Source organism: Dasypus novemcinctus, chromosome 13 (assembly GCF_030445035.2).
Source record: "Dasypus novemcinctus isolate mDasNov1 chromosome 13, mDasNov1.1.hap2, whole genome shotgun sequence".
Classification (NCBI taxonomy): Eukaryota; Metazoa; Chordata; class Mammalia; order Cingulata; family Dasypodidae; genus Dasypus; species Dasypus novemcinctus.
In genome coordinates, this window is record NC_080685.1 from 93,679,944 (window position 1) to 93,705,505 (window position 25,562).

Genomic DNA, 25,562 nt, shown 5'->3' on the forward strand with positions numbered 1-25,562 from the left:
CCTCGTACACAGGAAGCAGGCACTCAACCACTGAGCCACATCCATGCCACAGTGAGAGTTGTTTTTTTCACCATTTATTTGTTTGTTTGTCTTTAGGAAGTACCAGGATTGAATCCAGGACCTCGTATGTGGGAGGCAGGCGCTCAACCACCGAACTACATCGGCTCCCCTGGATTTGCATCTTAATGGGACTTGAAATCATGTTACTACCTTGCTTAAAGGTACTGACTTTTTCATATAGACTAAAAGTTTGTCCATTGCTTGCAGGACTCAGGAGGAAAATATGGGAAACCTTTTGGGGTTGAGGACTTGGTCCAGCAGCCCTAAAACCTTGCCACAGAAGCAGTCACTGGCCCTGCCCACGTGTAGACGTGACTTGCTCGAGTTTCGGCCGTGTGCTTCTTCATCTACTCATCTTACCCAGGAGGATTAGGCCAGTCAGATGCGGGATAAGGCTGGTGTGAGGGGCCGCAGCCAGTGTGCCATGGGTAGGGAAGACCCGGGAGATTCCCGCCTTCTGCTGGGATTCCCTCAAGCTTCCTGGAACCTCTGCTTGGGGGAGCCATGCTCCCCACCTGCTCAGACCCGACCTTCTGGCGGCACAGCCCGACCGCGCCCCGTGGAGCCCTGGAGCACTCCGGGCAGATCTGTATTCCTGCCAGCCCCTGTCGTGTTTGTTTTCCTCCATGGGTGCCCTGACCTGGAAAACAGCTGCCGTGACGCTGCGCTCGCCCTGATTCTTGGGGCCACTAATTGAACAGTTCGGAGGGAACTGTGCCACAAAGCAGCCCAAGGGCGAGCGCAGATGCCGCAGATTAATTACAGCTGGGGAGAGGGAAGCGCTGCGGGGAGGGAGGAGAGCAGGGGTGCTGGAAGGCCCAGGGGCTGGGCAGGCTGGGGCGCCCCGGGCTGGCTGGGCCAGGCTGGCTGTCCTGGGTCACACTCGGGCCCAGCCTGGGAGGGGCAGAGTTGGCACCTCCCACAGGGTAGAGGTTTACATCCCCCGAGAAGCCTGGTGGGGAGCCTCACCAAGTCCAGTTCCCATCCTACAGAGCCCCCCTTCCTCTGGTAATATAATTCCCCGTTAATAGTGATGGCGGGGGAGAAGACAAAAGTGGGGCGTCGGCTCCAGGTTATTAAAGATTCTGGTAACAATGGCTCCTGTTTCTTTAAAGGGCTTATGATGAGTCAGGCATGGGGCCAAGGGCTTTACACATCCCATTTTGGGCTCAAAACAAGCCATGAAAGAAGTGCATTATGATTCCCATTTGACAGATGAGGGAATAGTGTCCCAGAAAGGTTAAGAGCCTTGCTCAAGATTACAGCATGAGGCAGAACTCAGCCAGGTTCAAGTCCAAAACCTGTGCTTTTCACCTCTGTGCAACACTGCTGGAGTTGAGCATTGTACTGCCCCGGGAGGGACCTGTAGCTCACCAGACATGGGAACCCATGGCCCATCCTGCTCTTGGGTTCCCTCACCTAGGCTCTCTGGCCTCCTACCCTTGGCTGAGGTTGGATCTTGCTGCTTTCCAAGGAGCTCTGCAGCTGGTCTTGCTGGAGCTACCTCCATCCCTCTGAACTTGTCACCTTCCCTCTCACCTTCGTTTGCAGGACTCAAACCTTCTCTGCCCTGCCCCAGGGAACTTCTGCACTCTTCCCTGGGCATATCCCTTTCACATCTTCCCCTGTGCCTCTCCGGTCTCCCCAAAGGATGCTGGGAAGTGGATCTCCTGGCTTTCTTCCCATCTCTGCAGCTGGCTTGATGAAGAGCTGATGCCAGCATCTGACCCTCTTCCCACCCTGCAGACTTAGAGTTCTATCTTCTAAATGAGCTCGGAAAGGTGGTGAAGGATAGGACACCCGTCAAACATGTGGGCTGTAGAGTCAAGCAGCTGTGGTTAAACCCTTACTAGCAATGTGGCTTCAAGAAAGTTCTGGCACCTGGCGGTTCCTCAGTTTTCTCATCTGTAAAACAGGGCTGGTGATTATGATAGCTTCTACCTCATGAAAACTGTTGTGGGGCCTCCACGAGGAAATGTGTAAGGTGCTCTGCTGGGCAGAAGCATTCCAGGAATGTTTGCTATGATTTTTCTCATTGCCATTTGATCAGGGCAGATGCCAGGCTAGCTAGGTCCAGAAAAAAAGTGGCTTTGTTGTTATCAGCTCCTTATTCTGGTGGGGGCTCAGAGTGTTGTTGCTGGCAGGGACGCAGGGCAGGGGCAGGCGGCTTGGCTTGTGCAGGCAGAGGCTGGAGGACAGATGTCCAGCTCGGCCTCGACTGCCTCCCTGGGGGACCTGTGTGGATCACTCCGTGGTCTCCAGCAGATTCTCCATGTCCTAGATGGGGTTCTTAAGAGGACACGGGAGACACTGACACCGGGGTAGCAGAGGAAGAGGATCCCAGCGAATCTGTTCTGGGATGGCTTCAGCCTCCGCGAGTGTCCCCCTCTGTTGATGGCTTCACTCTGTGTTCAAAGTGACTGCAGGGAGGAAGCGGTTCTGGCTCAACTGCTGGAGCATCTGCCTACCATATGGAGGGTCCAAGGGCGCTATACTCAGGCCCTCCTGGCCCGTGTGGTGAGTGGGCCCATGCGCAGTGCTGATGCATGCAGGGAGTGTCGTGACATGCAGGGGTGTCCCCTGTGTAGCGGTGCCCCACACGCAAGGAGTGCGCCCCACAAGAAGAGCTGCCCTGTGCAAAAAAAAGTGCAACTTGCCCATGAGTGGCGCCGCACACATGGAGAGCTGACGCAGCAAGATGACGCAACAAAAAGAGACACAGATTCCCGGTGCCGCTGACAAGAATACAAGTGGACACAGAAGAACACACAGCGAATGGACACAGAGAGCAGACAACGGGGGGGGGGCAGGGGGAAGGGGAGAGAAATAAATAAAACAAATCTTAAAAAATAAAGGTGACTGTGGGGAGTGGGTGTAGCTCAAGTGGTTGAGTGCCTGCTTCCTATGTACGAGGTCCTGGGTTTGATTTCAGGTATCTCCTTAAAAAAAAAAAGTGCCAGTGTCTGAGATTGGGAATTCAGGTGAGCCCGGCCCTGCCCGAGCACCCCCTGTTCAGCACCAAGCAGTGAGGACAAGCTGAGGGTGTGCACACAGTTCATCATCTCCAGGGCACCTGCTCCTTTCCCTTTGCTTGGTGTTTTTCCTGACTTTAGAGGGCAGTGGTGCCAACTTCCTGCCTGCAAGTGTAGATTCCATTCTGGCTCCCAAAGCCACCAGGCTGCTGGTCCAAGAAAGCAGATTGCCCCGTCTTTTCCTAACTCGGTGTGTTTGTGCATGAGCACGTGTGAGCACGTGGTTGTGCACGGCCTTCACGGTAGGCTGGAGCCCAGCTGACGAGCTCTGCGGGAATCCACGGCAGCAGCAGCGCCAGCTCTCCTGCCCGGCATGAAACCTTGCTGGCTCTGTCTTAGCTGATAGTACATTCAAAACCTAATTGTTATCTCAGCAGAGTAACTCCATTATTCATCCTGACACCATCCCCCGTTAGCTGTTTGTTGCAGTGATGTTATATTAATGAGGCCTGCAAATAAATGAACGGGAGATCAGAGTGCCGGCTTGCTTCTCAGGAAAGCGGGCTGACTTATTTATTTATTTGCTGGGAACTTTGCAGCGAGTCGCTCATGCCCTGGGCAGGTGGCTTTTGGCTGTTTCTGCAAAGATAGGGTGCAGCTTTGCAGATAAATACCTATCAATGCCCTGGCTCCCAAGACAGTTTCACAAATGCATTTGCATCAGAGAGAGTCCAGGAAAAAAGAAAAACTACTTTAAATTGTTTGGGAAATTGGAGAGTAGGAGGAATCAGGAGTGATGGATCATCTCAAACTACCATAGTATCAAAAATCATTTGTGCTTGCTTTTGGCAGGCAGTGAACAAGGCTTTCTACAATTGCTTTTCTTTCCCAGTTACTTGTATCTAACATAATGTTAAAAAGAATTTATATTCCTGAAGCATGGGTGCGTGAGTTGTTGGGGAAGTTACTGAAGTTGAAAAATTCATAAAGCAGAGAAGTTACAGAGTGGTAAATGGAGAGGCAACTGTAAAATCAATATCCCTGCTCCTGGACGTCCATGGGGACTTACTGGTCAATATGGCAGGTGACTCAGGAACATTCTTTGGTATCCAAATGCTGGTAGGCTCCTGGTAACTCCCAGAGAAACCTCAGCACTGGAGGCTTTGCCCCCTGCATTTGAAGCCTGCTTTGCCTTTATGTTACCCTGACCTCTGCTCTCACCTTGTGTCCCATCCTCTGGATTCTCTCCATCAGGCTGAGCTGCTCAGAGCCACCAGGCCAGGGAATTTCCAGCTTTCACCCTAACTTAACCATCATCCCATTGACGGAAACCTCCAGAAAACAACCAAATTGAGTCTCGTGGCCTCAAGAAACACCTGGAGTTAAAGTAACTGTGACTCCTGGCAGGCAAGAGGTGATTCCCTAAATGCAAACACACCCCCAAATCCCATTCTTGGTCATTTTTTCCCACTCGGAGGTACATGTGTGCACCCATTTATGTTTAGGAGGACAGGAGGGTGAAGGTTAATCTAAGGTTCAGAACCTAGGTTATTAGCCAATGGTCAGCCTCTCTGGTGGTTCCTGGGGTCTTCCACAAGGATTCTGGTCCTGGACACAGACATATTTCCCAGGACACAGAGGGTAAGGTGAAGTAGAGGCATGGATAGCCAAGGAATGACCCTCCATCCCTCCAGCATGGTGTGGAGGTTGAGCCTGCGTCTCAGAGTCAGAATGGCCTGGTTTTGAATCTCTGCTCTGCCACTGACAAGATGCGTGACTTGGACCAAATTAGTTACCTCCCTAAGCCGTGCTTCTCCCCCGCAGTTGTCTGCTCTCTGTGTCCATTTGCTGTGTGTTCTTCTGTGACCACTTCTATCCTTATCAGCGGCACGGGAATCTGTGTTTCTTTTTGTTGCGTCATCTTGCTGTGTCAGCTCTCCATGTGTGCGGCGCCACTCCTGGGCAGGCTGCACTTTATTTCGCGCTGGGCGGCTCTCCTTAGGGGGGGCCACTCCTTGCGCGTGGGGCTCCCCTACGAGGGGGACACCCCTGCATGGCAGGGCACTCCTTGCACGCATCAGCACTGGGCATGGGCCAGCTCCACATGGGTCAAGGAGGCCCGGGGTTTGAACCGCGGACCTCCCATGTGGTAGATGGATGCCCTATCCATTGGGCCAAGTCTGCTTCCCTCCAACTCTTAAATGAGGATAGCACAGCCATCTTGCAGGGTTGTTGAGAGAAGTAGAAGTAGACGTGCAAAGTGGACAGATCCTGGTCCACGGTAGAGGCTTGTTTAAAAAAGTACTCTTAAGCCTTGCAGAATTAGAATGTGACTGTCTATTCATGGGTTTGGGGTTAGGGTTCCGCTCAGCTGCGAAAGCCAAGGTCCCTGCTAGAGTTCTCTTTCTATATGAGAGAAAACTCCAAAAGGTGTACATTACAAATTTCAGTCCTAGGCTCTGTGGAGGAAGCAGTGCGGCCTGCAGTGTGAGCAGTTTGCAGCCACTGGGGCCAGTGTTCAAGGACTGCCTCAGCTTTACCTGAGAGAAGCTGCGTCCCTGTCTTCCCACCCAGAGCTCACTTATCCAAGTGACCACTTCCAAGCCTTGCACTTTACGTTGCATGCAGTAGTCACTTATTTAATGAATGGATGAATTTTTTTGGAACTGTGGCATCTCCTTCCTGTGCTTTAGAATGCTAACTTGTCATGTTAGTTCCCAAGTTCCTTTACTAAGTTTCTCTTCCCAAGAGCATATCCAGTTTCCTTTCCCTTTCTGCTGGGTCCTGCCCACTCACTGTTCCTTGGGAACTGTTTTCTATGGGCCTTCCTTTCTAGCGGGCGGCTCTTAACACCCTCCTTTTTGAGGTGCCAGCAGGCCCGGAAGCCCAGATCAGGGAGAACAGAAATGCGGGGGGCCAGGCACCTCATGGGCTTTCCAGTCCTCTGCATTTGCTCCTGAGGTTGAACAGGTGACATGTGCACAGATGTCCAGGATGACAGCTGAAATGGCAACAGTCTGGGAGGCCTCCCGTGAGGGACAGCGTCATTATCACACCACGAGCCGGCTGGGAAGGAGCAGACGGTGAGTCCTGGGGGGATCCTAACCTGAAGTTTATGCAAACCGGGAAATGCAATAGGCTGTACAACTTGTCCTACATGAAGCTGCCATAAAAGATGGGTCTCTAGGGGTGGGTTTGGTTGCCATGGAGACAGTGGGGTAAGGAGAGGTTAAGGAAGAACACAGCTGTTCCTCTAACTCTGCTTGAGTCCACTCCTTTTCCTAAAGAACTCTTCTGAGGCCATCTCATTTATTTCCCTGCCCCGAGGCAGGTCAGCACCCTTCCAGCCCCTAGTTATCTCCAGGACTGGGAATTCTGCCATCCCCAGCAGCCATCACGGATGAGCATAGAATCCTTCCCTTTTCACTCATCAGGAAGGACCTTGTAGGAAACGACTTCCACTTACAGGTGTGCTTGGCCTGTGGGTTATATATTTTGAAGACAAGGAGGTATGTATAAAGGGACACTTCACAGAGGTACGAAGGGATCTTTGCCAAAGGCCAAGAATTGGTTGAGAAGGTTAAGGACAAGTAAAAGAGCTGATTCTTCTTTGAGTAACTTTTAACCAAGTATGCGCTTTTGTCAAAAATGCCATTGAAATGGGGTTGTGCCCTTTTCATCACATCCTATCAGAAAGCTCATCAGGCTGATTTTTCTCATTACTGGCGATGTGAACTTTGATCATTTGGTTAAGATAGTGTCTACCAGGTTTTTTTCACTGTAGTTAGTCTTGTCCTTTTTTAGTGCTAAGTATCTTATGGGGAGATGCCTTGAGACTATGTAAAGCTTCTGTTTCTCGTGACACTTTCATTCACTCATTTTAGCATCCATTGACCCTTCTTGACTAAAACAACTATTCCTGTGAACTTTGCCAAAAGGTGATTTTTCTATTTCCACAATTCCTTCTACATTTATTAGTTGAATCCTACCATGAAGGGAAGTTTTCCCTTTCCCCCATTTATTTAATTGGATAAATACGTAAATTTATTCCATGAAATAAAGAAATAATGGGAGAGGAAAGAAAAACTCTTCAATAGGATGTGTGGATTCTTATTTTATTCCATTACTATTGTTAATTTATTTTGTTGCCTAAATTGCCCCAATATGCCAAATATGGCCATTGGGAGCTTCTATGTTTGCTCGTGTGTCTTTTTTTTTAAGATTTATTTTATTCCCTCGCCCAGTTCCCCCATTATCTGCTCTCTGTGTCCATTCACTGTGTGTTTTTCTGTGTCTGCTTGTATTCTTATTAGGGAGCTCTGGGAACTGATCCTGGGAACTTCTGGAGTGGGAGAGAGGCGATTACTCTCTTGTGCCACCTCAACTCCCTGCTCTGTTACATCTTATTTTCTCTCCTCTGTGTCTCTTGTTGCGTCATCTTGCTGCACCAGCTCTCTGCGTTGGCTGGCACTCCTGCAAGGGTGGCTTTCCCGTGCTGGGCAGCATTCCCATGCAGGGTGGCACTCCTGCAAAGGGTGGCATTCCTGCTTGGGCTGGCACTCCATGTGGGCCAGCTTGCCCTCACCAGGAGGCCCTGGGTACCAAACTCTGGACCTCCTATACGGTAGACGGGAGCCCAATTGATTGAGCTGCATCTGTTTCCCTCGTATCTTTTTGAGATGTACCCAACATTTTATTTTTTAGTGCTTTTTCCCAAAAAATATGTAACCTGAATATAATAACGAGAAAATACCAGACAAATCTATATTGAAGAATATTCTACAAAATAACTTGCCAGTACTCTTGAAAAGTATTAAGGTCATGAAAGACAAAGAAAGACTGAGGATTCAAGGACCAAGGAGACATGACTGTGAAATGTAATGTGATCCTGGATGGGATCCTGGATCAGAAAAAGCACATCAGTGAGACAACTGGCAAAATGTGAATAAGGCATGCACGTTAAGGGGTATTATCGCATTAATTTTAATTTTGTGATTTTGCTAATTGCACTGTGCTTATGTAAGATGTTAATTTTAGAGAATCTGGGTGAAGGATATACAAAAGTTCTTTGTACTATTTTTGTACCTTTTTATAAACCTGAAATTATTTTTGAAAATGAAAAGTGAAAATGACTTTTAAAAAGTGAAAGGAGGATAGGTCGGGGGAAGGAGATGCAAAAGAAAAGAGAACATTCCAGATAATAGTGAATAAAGTGTCCCCTCTTAGGTCCTCCCTCCCGCATGTGCTGTATGTCCTCCCGAGGGCTCAGGCCACAGGCGTGGATTTGTCTCTTCCCTAAAGTTGCTCTTTCATTGCTCAATAGCCTCTTCTTGAAAAACACCAACAGGAGATGCCACTGCCTGGGGCCTCAGCCTCCTGCTGTTATGTTCACTGGGAAAATCAATTACAGCTTAATTACCTCAGGGGGTTAATTAGCTTCCGTGTAGCTTGGGTGTCTTCTGTGAGAAGAGCACCAGTCCTCCCGTCAGAGAGCAGGGGCCAGGGCTGAGGTTTCCCGGTGAGAACCTGCCCCGGGGCTGGGAAGAGGCCCCAGCCAGTGGGGGGTCTAGACGGAGGGGGTGGGCAGTGCAGCAGCTGGGGGCTGGCAAAGATGGGAGGTGCTGATGGAGGTGAGCCCCTGACTCATTTAAGCTTCACCTCACCGCAGGCGCCTACAGACTTAGAGACCGCCAACTGCCACAGCAAAAAGAATTACAGACCAGGCAAGTTCTCAGGCCAGCAGTGTCTGGAAATCACTAGAATCAGAGCTAGGGCACGGAGTTGAGAGCAGCACAGGGAGCTGGTCCTCTCAGGCAGAGGCTGGAGCCACACCAGAAGCCCCTGGGGGCGCTGCCTTCCAGCAAGACAAGGAAAATTCAGTATGCATCCTCACGCCACCAGGAAGAGCAAAAGGCGGTGGAAGAGGCCCAGTCTTTGAGGGGCAGCATCCGCGGGCTCATGAGACCTCCCTGAGGGAATGAACGTGGCTCGAACTGCAGTAGACACTGGGGTACGCTGCCCTGTGGACGGGTCTGCCCCTGTCTGGTCTATACCACCTAGGAAAGGTCTGGCTATGAAGGAAGAGGAAGCACCACTTCTTTTACATTATTTGGGAGAATCATAAAGAATTTTAAAATACTTTGTAATTAAATTAATTGGAGCTCAAATACCGACTGCCACGTAGCTGTGTGAGTGTCGGCAAGTTTCTCACTGTCTCTGAGCCTCATTTTCCTCATCTGTCGAATGGAGACGCGAACGCTTCCCCTGCCGGACTGTTGTGCAGATGAAATGAGACAGTGTCGCGTCCAGAGCAAGACCTATTAAGTAAAAACTAGCTTCCTTTTCAAACAGCCCATCCGTTAGTGCAACTTGACAATCCTATTCAATCTTGGGGTTTGGTTCTAAACTGATCTGAAGCTTCAGGGTGACCACAGGGTGTTCCTGAAGTTTCTCCACACTCTGTGTGGCATGGATGAGAACCAGAGCGGCTGTCCTTGGCCAGGAGGGAAAACCAGGAACGGCTCAGGGAAGAAGCAGAGGAGGAGGAGCCCCTCCGCGCTCTCCCAAGGGTGCAGCCCACAGCCGTACCTGCCCCGGCCTTTCTTCCTAGCCACCATGGGGAATGTGCAATTAGTTTCAAAGTGCGAATGACAGCTGGTGAATAGGGAACAGTGAAGAGTGATGAGCACACAATGCGACCAAAGCGAAGTACAACTATTCCTCTCCCAGGCCATTCAAAATCCAAGCAGCTGCATTTTCATCTACATCATCTATTCATCTTCCTTGGCAATTTGCTATTTAGGAAACACCTTTTTTTCCAGGATAATTAATTACCCATTTCTTTCCATTAAAACAACTTGGGACATAGAATAAACCCCGAGAAATGGCACAGTGACTGATGTAGTGCCTGCCTTTACTTTCTTTTTCCAACTTTGCAACTCTGAGCTAACTGCAGCTCCTGAAACTACCTTTCTGCTGAGGAAAGCGAAACCTGCTTTCTGCAATGATCATGCACCATGGAGCCAATTTCTTGTCCCCACCTGGCTCGGCTGGCCTGGCGGGAGGCTGCGCTGGCTCTGCTTCCCTGTGTGGTAGACACACACACACACCTTGGCATGCACACAAATTCCATCAAGGATGTACTTCCAGATGTTTGTCACTTATATCTGAACACAGCCCTCTCTGCACAGGGAGGGTTTTATACATCCCACATTGAGCACACTCTACATCAAGAAGTCCTCCACAAAGTCTCAACTTGCACTCCTGTCCCACTGCCCTGGCATCTGCTCCTGGCTGTCGCCACCTGCTCTAGGAACTGGAGGACTTACCTCGGTGATTTGAGGATTGGAGCACTTGACGTTGTGGCTGGACCAGTCAAGCCAGGGACTGGAGGGGCTGGTACAGTGCTGGTGGAGGGTGCATCTGCGCTCGCCACTGCACCAGCCACACTCAAACTTCCGGTCTGCCTTTAAGCAGAGCCCACAGCTCTCCCGCTGGGCTGCACACTTGTAGAGATGGACTGCAAAGAGAAGGAGGGAGTCATGGATGGGATTGGGTTTGCAGTCCCCGATGTGCTGGGAACAACTTCTAACCACTTGCCTTCTTCTTGCAGGCATGATAAGAACTGTACCCAACCATGGAGAACACACTGATCACGATTACTATGAAAGAATTACTGACGGCAGTCGTTTAAGGCACTACTGAAAATGATATTATTTAAGAGTTCTGGCTCTAGATTGAATCAGATCAGGGCTTTAACTGTTGCTTCACCATCTCCTAGCAATGAGACAAATACTTTAACCTCCTTGGACCTTGTTTACCTAATCTATGATATAGGAATAATAATTGTGGTCAGCTTTGAATGAGATGCATGTTAAGTGCTTAAAACAATGCTTATAACGAATTTGATATTCTGTACATGGTTTTTATCTTTTCTTTGATCTCAAATTATATTCTTGTGCTACCACCTTTTTTAGTCTCACGTATAGCTTTCATTGCGTGAGGTGAGGGCTAATTTTCCATTTCAGGGAAAATGAAGCTCAAAGAGAGATTTAATGACTCTTAGAGCTTACTAAAGTTAGTGTCCTACTGTCTTGACATTCCAACTCGCTATGCTGCTGTTACAGATCTTGAGAAGAGGGAGGGTCTTGACTGGCATGCTAGAAATTGCATGGATTTGAAAAGGGAGTTGGCTTGGGCTAACAGCCCAGGTGGCTGGTAGCAGGGGAGGCAGAGCTGATAAGGAAAGGGGATTGACACAGACCTGCTCACAGCTCCCCTGGATGGAGAATGTGTCATTGGAGAAGACAAACTGGCTATAACAGACCACTTTTGGAGTCTCCAAACCCTTTGTCTTTGCTTTGGTCTCTTACAGACTGAAAAGCCCTGGACAGACCAATCAGTGGAACTGTGTTTATGTGCCTGGAGCTTTGTTCCTTGCCTGCTGGTGTTCTGAATGGAGTCCCTAGTATTCTGACTCAAGAAGTAAATTACTTGGAAAGCCATTTTCCACCTCTTCCAGTCAAGTGGAGGTAAGCTTTCAGAACTGGGCGGAGCACCTCTGCTGGAGTCAGGTACATGCCTCGGGGGGTGAGGTTTTCTTAGTTCTTCCACAGGCCCTGCTCTGTCCAGTATTCCTCAGTCCCAGCTTCAGGGACTCTATTTAAACATCTTCAAGTCTATGACTTCTTTAGGTAGGACAGGAAATAGGGAATCTTAAAATTAACAAGTACACATTGAGCATCTGTTACAATCTACCAAATGGGCCAAAACCATGAGCTTGTTTGGCCTTCCCGATGACCTTGTGAGGTGGGCATCTTTTCCTCCTTTTCACAGATAAAAGAGAATTAGAGAAAAGGAATTAGTCTCAGGTCATATAGCTATCAGTGTAAGAGCCAGGATGTAAGCCCCAGTTTAGATTCTAGAAACTGAGTGCTAAAACGCTGGCTTTATAGCCCTCTCTCTAATTATACTGCTTCTCTTCCCAACCCTGTGTATAGTCCATGACAACACTCAGTCTCTGGGTGGCATACAGGCGTGAAGACCATGCTGCCCATGCACTCAAGACATTTCTTAGAAGTTTATTCTCTAATAGAGTGGCAAGAATCCCCTGAGTACATGGGCAGTGCCTAGGGAAGGAGGACAGACTGTTATGCCAGGCTCTGATATTGATGCTTATACTTATGAACCTTGTTCTTATGAAATTGAAACTTAGCATAGTATTATATATTGCCTACGTGTTACCTCCTGAAAGCCCCCTTGTTGATCAAATGTGGCCTCTCTTAAGCCATAATCAGCATATAAACATACTACCTTCTCTGCCCTGGTGTGGGACATGACTCCTGGGGATAAGCCTCCCTGGCACCCAGGGATTATTACCAAGTGACAACTAGTGATGCGTTTGGAAAAAGGCAATGACCAAAAGGGGGGATATTAAATACAACTGAGTTTTTATGGCTAAGAGATTTCAAAATGAGTCAGAGGTCATTCCAGAGGTTACACTTATGCACATCTCAGCAGGATTTCATTGACCCACAGTAAAGTGCCTTTAACAGTGGGGTTCCTGAGGAATCTAGAGATATCTAGACATTATAGGCAGGACAGACATCCTGTTAGTGGGCCTTAGTTTGGAATAAATGCTCCCCAATGTAACATTTAGACTCATTTATAATTTCCATACATGTGACTCTTCTACCCCTTTTATTTGAAACTATAATCAGCACCATAGTTGTTAAGCATATATTCCAAAAACTTAAATCTTTTGTCTGTTCATATGCTGGTTGACCCCTGAATCTCAGCAGAGTTGCAACACCTACTCTTCAGTTCATTGGACTCAAACAGGACAACTAACAAAAGAATGATAACAAAAGAATGCCCATTCCCCCAAAACAAAGAGTATCCATAACTGCAAGACAGCTCCATCCATCTGCCCCACAGTCTAAGCTCCTTCTCAGTCAGAAACAGAGTGGGCATCACCATCTCCAAATCCTCAAGATTGAGGAATGAACAAATATAAGGGGGAAATGCAACTCTGGACTAAAGTACATGTATTATGATTCTAGCAATGGAAGAATTTGTATCATTGATATAAAGGCAGTGGCCACCAGAGGTTCTGAATGGAGGGAGCAGGAAGAGGGGTAACATGGGGCATTTTGGGGACATTGGAATTGTCCTGCATGACATTACAATGATGGATATGGGCCATTACACATGTTGTCAAACCCAATAAAATTGTGCAGGGCAAAGTGTAAACTATAATGTAAACTATAGTCCTTGGTTAGTACAATGCTTCACTATGTGCTCATCTATTGTAATAAATGTACCACAAATGAAAGATATTGTTAATGGGAGAAAGTAAGGGAGGGGTAGGGGGTGGGGCATATGGAAATCCCTTGTATTTTTGATGTGACATTTATGCAATCTAAAGCTTCTTTAAAAATAAAAAAAATAAAAAAGTAGTTGAGAGCCATAAGTGAGGTTTCTGATGTGACAGCTTGGCTGCAGCCGTTTTTCTCTAAGCTCCAGGTGCAAAGGCAACCTCTGGGAACCAAGCCCAGATCCTCAGCGGGGAAATGTCTCCCGTCTCATAGCAGTGAGAACATTTGGCCTGGGAATGAGGAGAAATAGAGAAATAAATCTCTTTGGCTCCGTTTCTGTTTCCCAGCCTAAGTAGCATTGATTTTGGTGGTGGCATCTGGGACAGGGAGCTGCAGCCCCAGAGATCCTGCAGCCCTGACAGATCCTGCAGCGGCCTTGGCCCACCTGTCTCTGTTCCCATGGGGTTACTGTCACACTGAAGGAGAGGCCTGTGACAAATCCTACTCAATATGTGGGAAGCCGCTTGGTTAACACAGGAGGTGTAGGCTGTGGGGGAGGAGGGTTCAAATACCACGGAGGCCTGAGCAACAGGTCCTCGCAGTAACGTGGTCGCAGAGCGTGGGCTCTGAAATCACACCCTGGCTCCGTCCCTTTCTGACTCTTGGCATGCTTCTAAACCTCTTTGGGTCGCAGTATCTTCTTCTATACAACAAGAATAATAACAGCACATGTGCCTTTCAGCATTGTCCTGATGATTAAGCAAATGAATCTGAACTTGCTTAGTAGCACTGAGCCATAGTGAGGGCCCATCAGATGGAAGTTACTTTTATCACTCTGGAGAGCAGGGGCAGACTCTTGATACTTGCTGCCTTGAGTGTCCTGCCACAGAGAGATGATCAACCAGTGTTTATAGGGCAATGAGTAGAGGTTGGCCTCAACGGAGCACACACCCCCCGCCCCGTCCCCTGCTTTGGCTCAGCTTCCCTTTCTGAGATTCCTTGCTCCAGATGTGAGCTTGAAGCAGGCCAGTCCCTCCTTAGGTCCAGAAGGGTGGCCTGAAAAACCTCCTTTGTGCAGTGGCCCCAAGGACAGGGGACAAGAGCCTGACTGGAAACAACAGCTCCATTTCCAGGGAAACTGGCAGGACTTTCCCGCCTGCTGTTCTCCTAGCTTAGGTTGCACAGAGACTTCAAAGCCTCTGGGAGCCAAAGAATAACACGGATGAGTCTGCAGCTGCCCGGTGGATGCGCAGGGCTCCCAACAGGACTCCTTTGACAGCTCCAAATGCTGCTTTAGGAGCCTCTGAAGAGCTCCGCGGACAGAGGGAGTGCGTCATTCATGGCACAGCGGCCGGCAAGCTCTGACCCCCTGGCCCGGTCTTTTTCAGTGTGCAAGAAGATCAGAACTCGACCCAGAAGTAGCCACTTACCTTTCAGGTCCTGAGGGTTGTCGATGATGAAATTGCCATTCCACACCACGGCGAAGTCCACGGCCAGGTTGCTGATGTCTATCCCATCATACTGGTACTGGGGGGAGAGGGGCAGAGGCACATGGTTCATGAGGCTCCACCGTGGGGGTCAGGGATGCAGCTGGCACCGCAGGGGACTAGACCACGGCAGGGAAGAAACCAGGGGGTCTGGTTCCCCCTGGGCTGAGGAAGGAGTGGGGGGAGTCAGACAGCCCCGTGCACTGTTCAAATCATCCCTGTGGCCTCCTGCCCCTGACTCCCAGGCCCTAGTGTCAGCAGGATCCAGCTCCAACCCACTCACTTGGCTTTCAGAGTCTTGCTCAATCTGATCCAAACTTACTTCAACCCTCGTTCCTTCTACGCTCCTACAGAAATCTTTGGATCCACCTGTGTCCAGACACATTGCCTAAGTCCCTCTCTGCATCTTCATTCAGATCCTATCCCACAGAGAATGCCTCACTCTCACTACAACTGCCACCTCTTTGGCCCATCCTTATTCTTCAAGTCCATCCTGGATCCACCTTCCCCAGGTCTCTTCTCTGCCTTTCCCGCCGGCCCTCCCCCACCTTCTCTGCTCTCGGGGCTGCCCCTGTCTCTCGATGGTGTGGCACTTGCCATGAGCCACTTGGCATCTTTTCGTGTGCAGTCTCTCTAGAAAGACCACACACTTTGGGAGCCAAGATCAATGTCCTCTTGCTGCTCTGTGAGCCCCAAAGAGCCCTGAGCAGAACAGATGCAGGAAATGTGGTTGTGGAACGGTAGACTGGCCAAGGCTGCGGTGGTACCTCTCCTACGGCAATGAACTTACTTTGGACAAGAGTTCACTGGGGAAGTGCCCACAGCTTTCTGGGCATTGAGCTGTCCAGCCCTCCCAATAAAGGCCTCATGCAGTGGCCAAGAGTCAACTTGCTCTGAGGACTTTTAAGCCCTTTACAAACATTAGAAGTACCTTCTCCGTGGCCGGGCCCCTGGCACCCCCTCGAGGGACACCTCAGGGAATCCCCTTGGGGGGACTGCCCCAGTCCTGCCACTTAGCTCAGAGGGCATGTCACTGTCAGCACTCTTGCCCCCTGCCTTTCCTCCCTTTGTTGTGTTCCATTCCTTTCTCATCCCGCCTTCCCCTTGTGCTTGGCGGCCTTCCACCGATTACAAATTCTATCAAGCGCCTGTGACCCGGGAATCTGACAGCTCCCTGATAAGAGGCCCAGATTCTCTTTATCTCTCCCAGGCGAATTAGCTTCCCTCAACACCTTTGTCACATCACCCCCTCTGCCCCCCCATCTCCCAGCTGACCCCCCACAGTCAGAGACAGGGAATTGGCAGATAAAAAGATCTTCTCTGGGCTCATATTATAATTAAACACCTCACGGCTTTCTGTCTGGCATTCAGGATTGGTTTAACCCTTGCTGCTCTTGAATTCCACCACTTCCTCCTTCCTCTCTCCTCCCACCTCGCCTCATCACATCCTCCTTCTAGCTTGTCTCTTCCCAGGGTTCCCCTGGGTTGTGCCCTATGGTTTGTTCGCATCCTGAATGGGGACAGGGTATGGGGTGGCGTTGATTCCCTTTGGCTGAAGTCTCACCGGAGGCAAAGAGGTGCTGTTGAAGCTTCAGGACAGGACCCGAGCACCCAGCTTCTGCCACGAGCACCCTCGTGGCCCTGGGCTTCTTTGACACTGTTCACCCAGTCTGCTCTGGCTGAGTGGCCTGGGGTGCCGGCACGTGCCTCCCTGCCTGGGGCTGTGGGGTCAGCCTGGGGACTCAGCAGGTTCTGGTGCAGGTGGAGGCTCAGGCACTGCCAAGGGTGTGACGGAAAGCCCCTCTCCAGGCAGGGCCCTCGTCCTCTTACCGAACTGTTCTGGCACTGGACGCTGGAGCTGTTGAAGCGCAGGGCGGGGACCCGGTGGACGGCGCCCTGGATGCTGAGGACGCACTCATACCCGCGCTGGCCGGACTGGGGCTGCGGCAGGTTTCGCGCCTTCAGGGTGATTGGTTTTACCTCCCCCACTGGTATCAGGATCTCCTCCGTGGGCACCAGCTGGGGACAGTCCTGGGGAGGAAAGCAGAGGGGCTACGTCTGTCCTCAGCTCACACCTCCCTCCGCACCCGACCCAGCCCAGGGGACAGGTGGGCTGCCCGCTAGAAGGACAGTCCCTCCTTCAAGGGGCCCATGGAGTCAGCTGGAAAAGGAAATCTAGCTCTTCCACCTGGGGCTGTGATATTGTCGTGGCCATCCTGCAAGTTGTTCTGTATCTGGTGTGAGTGTTGCAATTTAGGAATGAATTTTAAAGCACCAGTGTAGCAGTCTGTGGATTTTATCTCCTGAGATACAGGAGAAAAGCCTCCAGGCATCCCTGATCCCCACCCCCATCACCCCCACTGCCCCGTTCGACCTCGTTTCCCAGCTCTAGCTATCGGCCCCCTTGCCTTGTCCAGGGCCAGGGTGCTGTGTTATCGGCAGCGTCAGCTTCGCAGCTCCCACGGAGCTGGGCTGCCCAGGAGGTGGATCAAGCCCTCCCAGCAATGTCTAAACACTTGCTCTGGCTTTTTTTAAAATCTCATTTCATTACCAGGCCCTGCGTGAATGCCATGTTGCTTTGGACAACAGAACCAAAAAAAGAAAGTCTTTATAGGGAGGGGCTTTTGGAAGCACTGTGTGAGAGAAAGAGCAAGAGCGAGAGAACGTGAGCAAGGGATTGATTTTACTCAGTTCTCTTCCCAGTTGCTGCTTCTCTACCAGGGGCCATATTACCACCTGCCCACAACTCCAGATCCTGTGCATTGTCTCCTGCCCTTTCTCCCCCAGGGAAGAACAAGCCTGGAGGCCCCTGGAGTGAAGACGTGGAAACCACCTCCCCAGCAAATCATTTCCCGTCTCTAGGGATCAGCTAGGGGAATTCTAGACAGAGGCACCACTTCCCCTCGCACTTCCAGGGGGTAGAGGCTTCCAGAGGGAGGGTTTGGGAATGTGTGTGTGGGGTGTGATGTTGCAACAAGGCCTGCAGGGGGCGCTACTGGCATTTAGCGCCGGGAGCCAGGATTGTGAGAGACAGCGTGGTGATAAACCCCTGTTCAGAAACTTTGCCCAACACAGACAGGGCCCAATGACGGAACAGGCTCAAGGAATCAGGGGAGTTGGCTTGGCCTCAGGCAGTTGCTTTCCTTACCTAGGCATCAGGTGTGAGCCTCAGCTAAGAGCCTCTGCTCATTTCTTACCTGGATTCTTGCCCCCACGGGCCAGCCCTACAGAATTTAGGGCTAGGCCTGAGGGTCATCTCCTTTATCCACTTCTGTTCCTTTGAACATGCTTTTCCCTCTGCCAGAAATACTCACCCCGACCTCCTACCCACCTTCCTCCTGACCTCTGCCTGCCCTGTACCAGCCCCTCTTCAGCTGGTTATCTCTTAACCAGCCTTCAAAGCTCAGCCTCTGGGGAGCAGACAAGGCTCAAGAGGCGGAGCCGCCTGCTTCCCATATGGGAGGCCCTGGGTTCGGTTTCCGGTGCCTCCTAAACACAAACAACAAGCAAAACATAAGAAAAGACCAACTCGAGGGAGCTGCTGTGGCTCACTGGTTGAGCACTGGCTACCCACATACAAGGTCCCAGGTTAGAGCCCCAGCCCCTGGTACCTTGAAAAAAAATGTTTAACAACAACAACCAAAACTCAGCCTCTCCTTCTCTGGAAAGCCTTCCGTGACTGTTTCCCTGCCCTGGACTTCAGGGTAAAGCCCTGCCCTCTGGAGAAGAAGTTTGATTCCCAAAAGCTGGGGTTGGAAATGGTCAGTTTCTGGAGTTAACACAATTATGAAGCTGCCATATCCAGTGGCATGATTTCTCCCAGAAACCTGTCTAGGAAGGCCTGGTTGGACCTCAGAGCCACTGCTGCTGTCCCTCTGCCTGTAGGCCAGCTACATGCAGAGACACCGAGGTAGGCCAGGCTTCCCCCAAGACAGCAGCTCCAGAACAGATGGGTCCCCGTTGAGGACCAGGCACTCAGCTGCCAACTCATAAATTGCTCTTTACTACACTTTTACTTTCATTCCCTACGGGCCCTCCTGACCAAACCTTTCATGTATTTAGAGCCGAGAAAAAAATGAACACCCCTTCAGGGAGGCCCAGGCATCCTTTGGAAAAGGAGATACCATTTCCTTTTAGTGGCTAGAAAAATCCCTATCGAGTCTAATAAAGTAGAATTTTAATTTAAGTTAGAAATAAGGCTGTGATGGAGAGAGAGAGAGAGAGAGAGGAGAACAGATGTTCAGGCTCTGAACCAGTTGATATAGTGTAAATGATGACCAGCTGTTTTTCATCTCTAATGTGTTCAGAGAACAAATTCACATTTCAGCAGAAGTAGAAGGGTCTTAAAGATGTGCATTTGGGAAGTAATGTATCTTGGGTTACTAAACAAGATTGTGTGATCCTTTTCACTTTAACCATAAACAAGCAAGGAGCAGACAAGCACCCTCATCTTTTTGGCTGGGCTAGGGCTGGTCGAGCTTGGAGGCTTGGAGAATCATGAGTAGACATAATTGGGAAGCAGACTTGGCCCAGTGGATAGGGCGTCCGCCTACCACATGGGAGGTCCGCGGTTCAAACCCCGGGCCTCCTTGACCCGTGTGGAGCTGGCCCATGTGCAGTGCTGATAAGAGCAAGGGGTGCCCTGCCATGCAGGGGCGTTCCCTGCATAGGGAGTGCACCCTGTAAGGAGAGCCGCCCAGCGCGAAAGAAGGTGCAGCCTGCCCAGGAATGGCGCTGCACACATGGAGAGCTGGCACAGCAAGATGACACAACAAAAAGAAACACGGATTCCCGGTGCTGCTGATAAGGATAGAAGCAGTCACAGAAGAACACACAGTGAATGGACACAGAGAGCAGACACCTGGGGGGAGGGTGGAGAGAGAGAAATAAACAAAAAATAAATCTTAAAAAAAAAAATGAGTAGACATAATGGGTACTCCTTTTTTTAAAAAGGGAATTTGGACTTTTAGAAAAGTTTTCCCTGGTCTGCTATTTCAGATATCTGGAACCAAGGACAATAATTAGGGTCTTTGCAACCTGCCTAAACAGGCTCCAAGCTTGTCTCAGTAGAAAAGGAAGTCTTATGCTCTGTTTATGTGGTTATTTCTCTCAGGCCAGAGAGAGCAGGCTTTTTCTTTCTATTGTCTTGAGCAAAGGAAAGAAGTGCTTGGTGCCCCAGGTGGGGAAGTAGGAAAAGATACAGACCCTTTTGGGTTCTGAGATGGTTCTGGTGAATACATTCATGAGGGAACAGAGAGATTCTTGGGTGTGAACCCCGGCGGTGGGGACTAGAGGCAGGTGCAGGAGACCTGCTGCCACAAAGCTCCCTCTACCCTGGGGTGGAGGGAGGTGATGGGTTTCATCGGGACACAGCGAGGCCACTTGCACCCCGGTCACTTCCGCGAGTATACACACACAAAGGGGCACACGCACGGGCAGCTCCTGTCCCCTGTTCTAGGAACAGGAAAGCAAATAATGATAAGACACTCTTTCTGCAGAATGTTAAGAGTGCCGTGGACATTTTTAAAACACTCCTTGCTCCTGCGAATCCTTGCAGTCTTCTCATTAGGAATGACTCACTAGGTCAATTTATTCTTCCCCCTGCCTTTCGGCCACAGGGCAGCCAGGATCACCTCCTCTACAACAATCTTAGTTTAAATGGAGGGGAGGAGATGGCCTATTTGGGAAGGTCCCAGGGGAGGGGGGAGGCTGGAGAGCAGTAGACCCGACTACCGGGAGGGCAGGGCCTCTGGCTTAGGAGCCCCGCGTCGGGGGCCTCACTGCCCGCCCTGGGCAGCTGGGTTTCACCAGCGTTCTGCGCCGGGACCCTTCAGCCCTCTGAAACGGCTTCTCCCATGTGGAAATGGCATTATCTTCACCCACTGGACTTCAAACACAGAGAGCAGCCAGCATCCTGGGAAGCTAATCGGATTTATTTGGTTCTATCTTTCCCCTGGGACAGGGCGTAAAGAAGATATTTATGTATCTACATCTCACTAGGCCTGGTTTAGCCACCGAGGGAGATGAGCTTTTAAAGCTGAAAGCCATACATATTCTCAGGCACGCCCGTTTGCTGAAACCATGTCACAGCCTGACCCGGCCCAGGGAAGCAGAGATTCTCGGGGCTCTGTCAGAGATGGGCTGTGCTCTGGGCAGGGGAAAAGTCTGGCTCATTACCTTAAAAGAGCTTGAGAGATGGTTCAATTGAAATTCAGTTTCCTCATCTACAAAACTGGTGCCGATAATACGCGCAACCTTACGCTGAATGAATGATGCATATGAGAGTATGTTGTAAATGGCAATAAACTGGATTAACAATTGTTGATATTATGACTGCATATTCCTTATGTGTGTGTGTGTATGCAAATACACCATCAGAAGACTATTTCAAGCCCAGCTAGGGAAAATTACTCTGAATCCTAACTTCTGCATTTATTTGACGATCTTAGGGAAATCATTTAACTTCTCAAAGCCTTAGTTTATTCATCTGTAACAGAATCCACTTCATAGAGTGGGCACTAAGATGAAATAAGACAATATATGTAAAATGCTGCACACATAACGAGCATTCAATAAATGTTAACGACTAATATTTTTATTTTTTTATTGCATTCACTCTATGCAGCCATTCCTCATTGTGGACGCTAAGCAAGGAGCTGTGCTCATCAGCCTTCTTGAAAGCTGTGGGCCTGGTTTAGCCATGGAGGGAGACGACCTAGTGCGCTGTCTTTTTACCTGGATATGGTACTAGAGACCCTTTCTCAATGGGCACTTTCTTCATCTACCCCTTAGTCCCCGAACCCCGATGGCCAACAGCACAGGGCAGGCTGAAGCCAGACCTGCATGTGTGGCTGTGGCCATGGAGACAGACAAGCTAACGCCCTGATTTCCTGTAGAAAGCATACCGTGCTCAGCTTTTGTGGATGCCTGAGCTCCATGTAGCCTTGGGCAAAACCCTTAAACTTTTAGCAGCCTGGTTACTACGTACGTCAAATATGAATGACATGGGATTGGAGCGCAGTTGTGAGACTCAGCTGAGAAGCCATATGTCAGTGGTTTTCAATCTTGAGTTATCTGGAATGGAGCCCAAGAAGGTGAATTTCTAACGAGTGCTCAGGAGGTGGGATGCTGCTGGCCCAGGCACACTTTGAGAACCCCTGCCGCACGTGAAAGAATTAGGATTACAAGTGTATAGTGCATCAATGCTGCGGTATCGATCAGTGGAGCTAATCGGTTACATGCTGTTTCTTTTTTTTTAAAAGATACACAGATCTTTGTTGGACTTATATGTTGTTTCTAGGAATTACATAGACACAAAATTTTTATTCTTACTGGAAGTATAAAAGAGCTATTCTACGAACCCCAAAGAGGCAGCCAAGGGATTCCAGCACCCCCAAAAACCTAAGAGACCTCGCCCAAGGTGGGCAAAGGTCCCTTTGCAATTCCCTAAATTTTCAAGAATATGATTTCCCGAAAGCAGTGTTTTGAACAGAAAAGAGCAGGGACTGGGAGCGATATGCCAGGAAGGGATGCTCGACAGGCTATGGTTGTGAACTAAAGCGGTATTTTAGGAAGCCGAGGAAGTGGCCCTAGCAACTCTTCTGGGAACCTGCAGCTTATTTCCTTCCCTGAGCGCAGCCAGGAGCCGGATGGAGCTTGGGCTTCCCTCACAGCCCTCCCGAGACCAATCCCCGCGGCCGCGACAGGTGCCAGGGCCCGGCAGTGGGAAGAGAGCCCCGGGTTCCTGCTCCGGGGAGATGGAAGGTGAGCAGACACAAAGGGCACTGCTCTTCTCTAACCCCAAGGGGCAGGCTTGAAGGCGAGAAAATGAGACTAAAAGGAGATGGGAAGCCCCTGGGTTGCCCTGAGGGCTCCTTCGGCATTAATGTCACCCGAGCTGTGCGGAGGCAACTGCTTCTCTTCCCGCCTGCCCAGCTTTGGGAATGTTTGACTCTCTCATCGGTTGCTGAGAGGGAACTATGTTTCAGTGACATCTAAACGGCGTGAGGGAGGCCGGGCATGTTTCCAATTAGCCTTCTGGGGCTCAGCCCGCCGGCCTCCACGCCCGGGCACTGAGTTTATTTGTCTTGCTTTGTGTTACACTCATCCCGCCATCCCTCCAGCTGCAGGTTGTTTGCATGCTTGGCTTCGGGTTTCTCTTTGCCCCAGGAGGGGCCCCTCAGAGAAGTTGAAGCAGCTGCTCTTTCTTGTCCAGATCCACCCTTCACCTCTCTGTTCTGGGGTCCTCCTGGGTCCATTTTATTAAGGAGCCTAGGGGTTTAGAAGGGGCCACCGTAAAGGCCTGGGTCTTGAGGCGGCTTTTCGTGATCCTTCACTGCCCAGCCTTCGCCTCTGCCGGGGCCGCCTGTGGCTTCTCTTTCTGGCCAGTCAGACCCCTCTTAGCCGTTCTTCAGTTGGCTCCCAAGCTGTGTGACTCCCCCCGCCATCCCCCACATTTGGGTCCTTTCCTCTGAGTAAGGAGATGGGCCTGAAAGCAGCTTAGTGCCCTCACAGAATCCCAGGGTGGGCATTCATTTCCTCTGTTCACTAAGACCACAGCAGTCTTTCAAGGCCAGCTGCACCGAGGCTCACATGCCAGCTGGCCAGGGGAACCCTTCTCTGGAAGGTCCCCAGGGCATTAGACGCCGGGCTGGGTCATGCAGAGGCACCTCTAGATGGGTCTACCTTAAGTGCCACGGATGGGGACCATCAGTGAGCTGGGTATGTCCCTTTCAAGAGAGGCAAATTCCATTTTTCCTGGCTGAATATAACACATGTTTCAAAAACTAAGAAGAGTCCAAGGTTTGGGAAACCTTTCGAGGGCTACTTTCCTATGTTGATCCATGGAAGCAGCAAACATTGGTATCTAGGTTAGGAGACATGGGAGACTCCATTTCTTAAAATCGTGGTCAGGTAGACCCAAGGAACCCCTCCCCTCAATGGAATTTGGGTAAAGTGGTTATTCTTTCACCCATTTTGTCATGCATGCATTCTACGCACACTCACTGAATGAAGTGTGGAGGATTTAGAGAACAAGATGTAGTTCATGGCTTGAAGGTGCTTATAGCCTAGTGCAGGAGAAAGATGTATATAGAAAGGCTACAGTAGAATATGAGAGTGCCACAGTGCCACTTACTTATGTTTACGGATTTTCTAAAAGGCAGAACAGGAGGGAAATGTGTGTGTTCGCACATGTACTTTTGTATGTATATATCTGATCCCTATGGTGGTTCAAAGAACTGGCCATGCTAGGGCATGAAGAGTAAGTAACTGCCTAGGCCAGCTTCACCATCCTGAGGCACGCTGTGAACATGGGGGAAAGTAACACCAGTGAATAATCATTACATGAAATATTCACTGGAAAGATAAGTTCCATATTTCACTGTGTTCATCACAAAGGTGGTTTAAGTTTTAGGGATGGAGCATCGACCATGAACTAAAATGGGACTTTTAGCAAGGCCTGGTTCTTTTTCGCTAGCTGAATTTCTCTCTTTCTACCAGGCCACCCACCCAGTTACACATCAAAGTCAAAGAATCATTGAATTTTAGAATTGGAAGAGAGGTTGGCATGAAAGAATGGTTGGGAGTGAATGTTCTATTGAACTAGTCTAGGTCTGCAGCCAAGCAAAGAGCAAGACTCAAAGAAATCAATGCCATTCACTGCTCTCTTCCAGACCATGGAGTCTGTTTGGTTGGATGTGTTTCCTTTAAGCTTTCAGTCTCAACCCACAGTTCCCCTCAAGCTTTGAATGCATAGAGTCTTAGGAGTCTAGTAGATACACAGCATACTGCTCTGTCTCTGGGGTCATTGGCTGCCACTTTTTCAAGCTTTATACACAGGGCTTTCAAATGTGTAAAATTTCTGGCAAGAGTTCCAAGATGGGCCAGGGCAAGGCGATGGCCAAACTCTTGGACTGACCATCTGAAAAGGGGGGGACCATTTAGATGCATTGGGAACACTGCTGGGACAACGTGAGCCCTGCTTACCTCTGAGATGTTGATCCGGCCCTCCTGGAAGGAGCAGGTGGTGGGGTCATGAGTGCAGAGGTTGCGGTACTTGCACCAGTGGCAGCGGAAGGCGCTGTTGACGCAGGACAGGCACCTGCAAGGAGGGGGACAGTAAGGGGCAAAGGGAAGGGAGCAGAGAGGGAAAGTAAGGACAGGTCAGGTAGCCCAGGTATTGTGAGGGAAGACTGTTATCCTGTGTTTAAATCTCAGCTAGCCTCACCCTCAGGAGAGTAGATTATAGTGCATCCTCTGACATTGAAAATGGTGGATTCTGCATCCAAGATATTCATGGGACCAGAAAAATGGAAAGAAAATGAGACCAGCATGGAAATAAACTTATAAAGCAGTAATGTGCTGGAGCTGGCCCATACCAGCTTGCAAGAACCAGTTATTATATTTTCAGGAATTTTGCAAGCTGGCTGACATCTTGGTAGCTTGAAACCAGTCACGATGGGAATATTTACACCACAGAAACTGGCAAATGCTATGAACTGTTTTTTACCTAGCGGTTGGTAGTTACATGTTTACCAGCATACCACTGCTTATAAGCCAGAAAACCTGAAAGAGCACCCATACAGAAACTGGGCATGTCAGGTTCTAGTCTTATCTTTGCCTTTGCCACTGGTGTTACCCTGAGTAAGTCTCATCACCCTCTGAACTGAAGTTTCTTCATCCATTAAACAGTGTTTATAAAACATTCCTCTCTACTCCACAGGGCT

At 49.8% G+C, this 25,562-nt stretch overlaps 1 protein-coding gene across 1 annotated transcript in view; it reads right to left on the reverse strand.

The window, feature by feature from the left end:
* PLXNA2 (plexin A2) overlaps nucleotides 1-25,562 on the reverse strand; it is a 210,089-nt gene that overhangs the window by 39,058 nt on the left and 145,469 nt on the right. The window contains exons 9-12 of the mRNA XM_058275132.2: nucleotides 24,823-24,937; nucleotides 16,666-16,866; nucleotides 14,779-14,875; nucleotides 10,361-10,551 (exon numbers count right to left, since the gene is read on the reverse strand). Of these exons, the coding sequence (XP_058131115.1) occupies nucleotides 10,361-10,551; nucleotides 14,779-14,875; nucleotides 16,666-16,866; nucleotides 24,823-24,937 (604 nt within the window). The remainder of the gene's footprint in view (nucleotides 1-10,360; nucleotides 10,552-14,778; nucleotides 14,876-16,665; nucleotides 16,867-24,822; nucleotides 24,938-25,562) is intronic.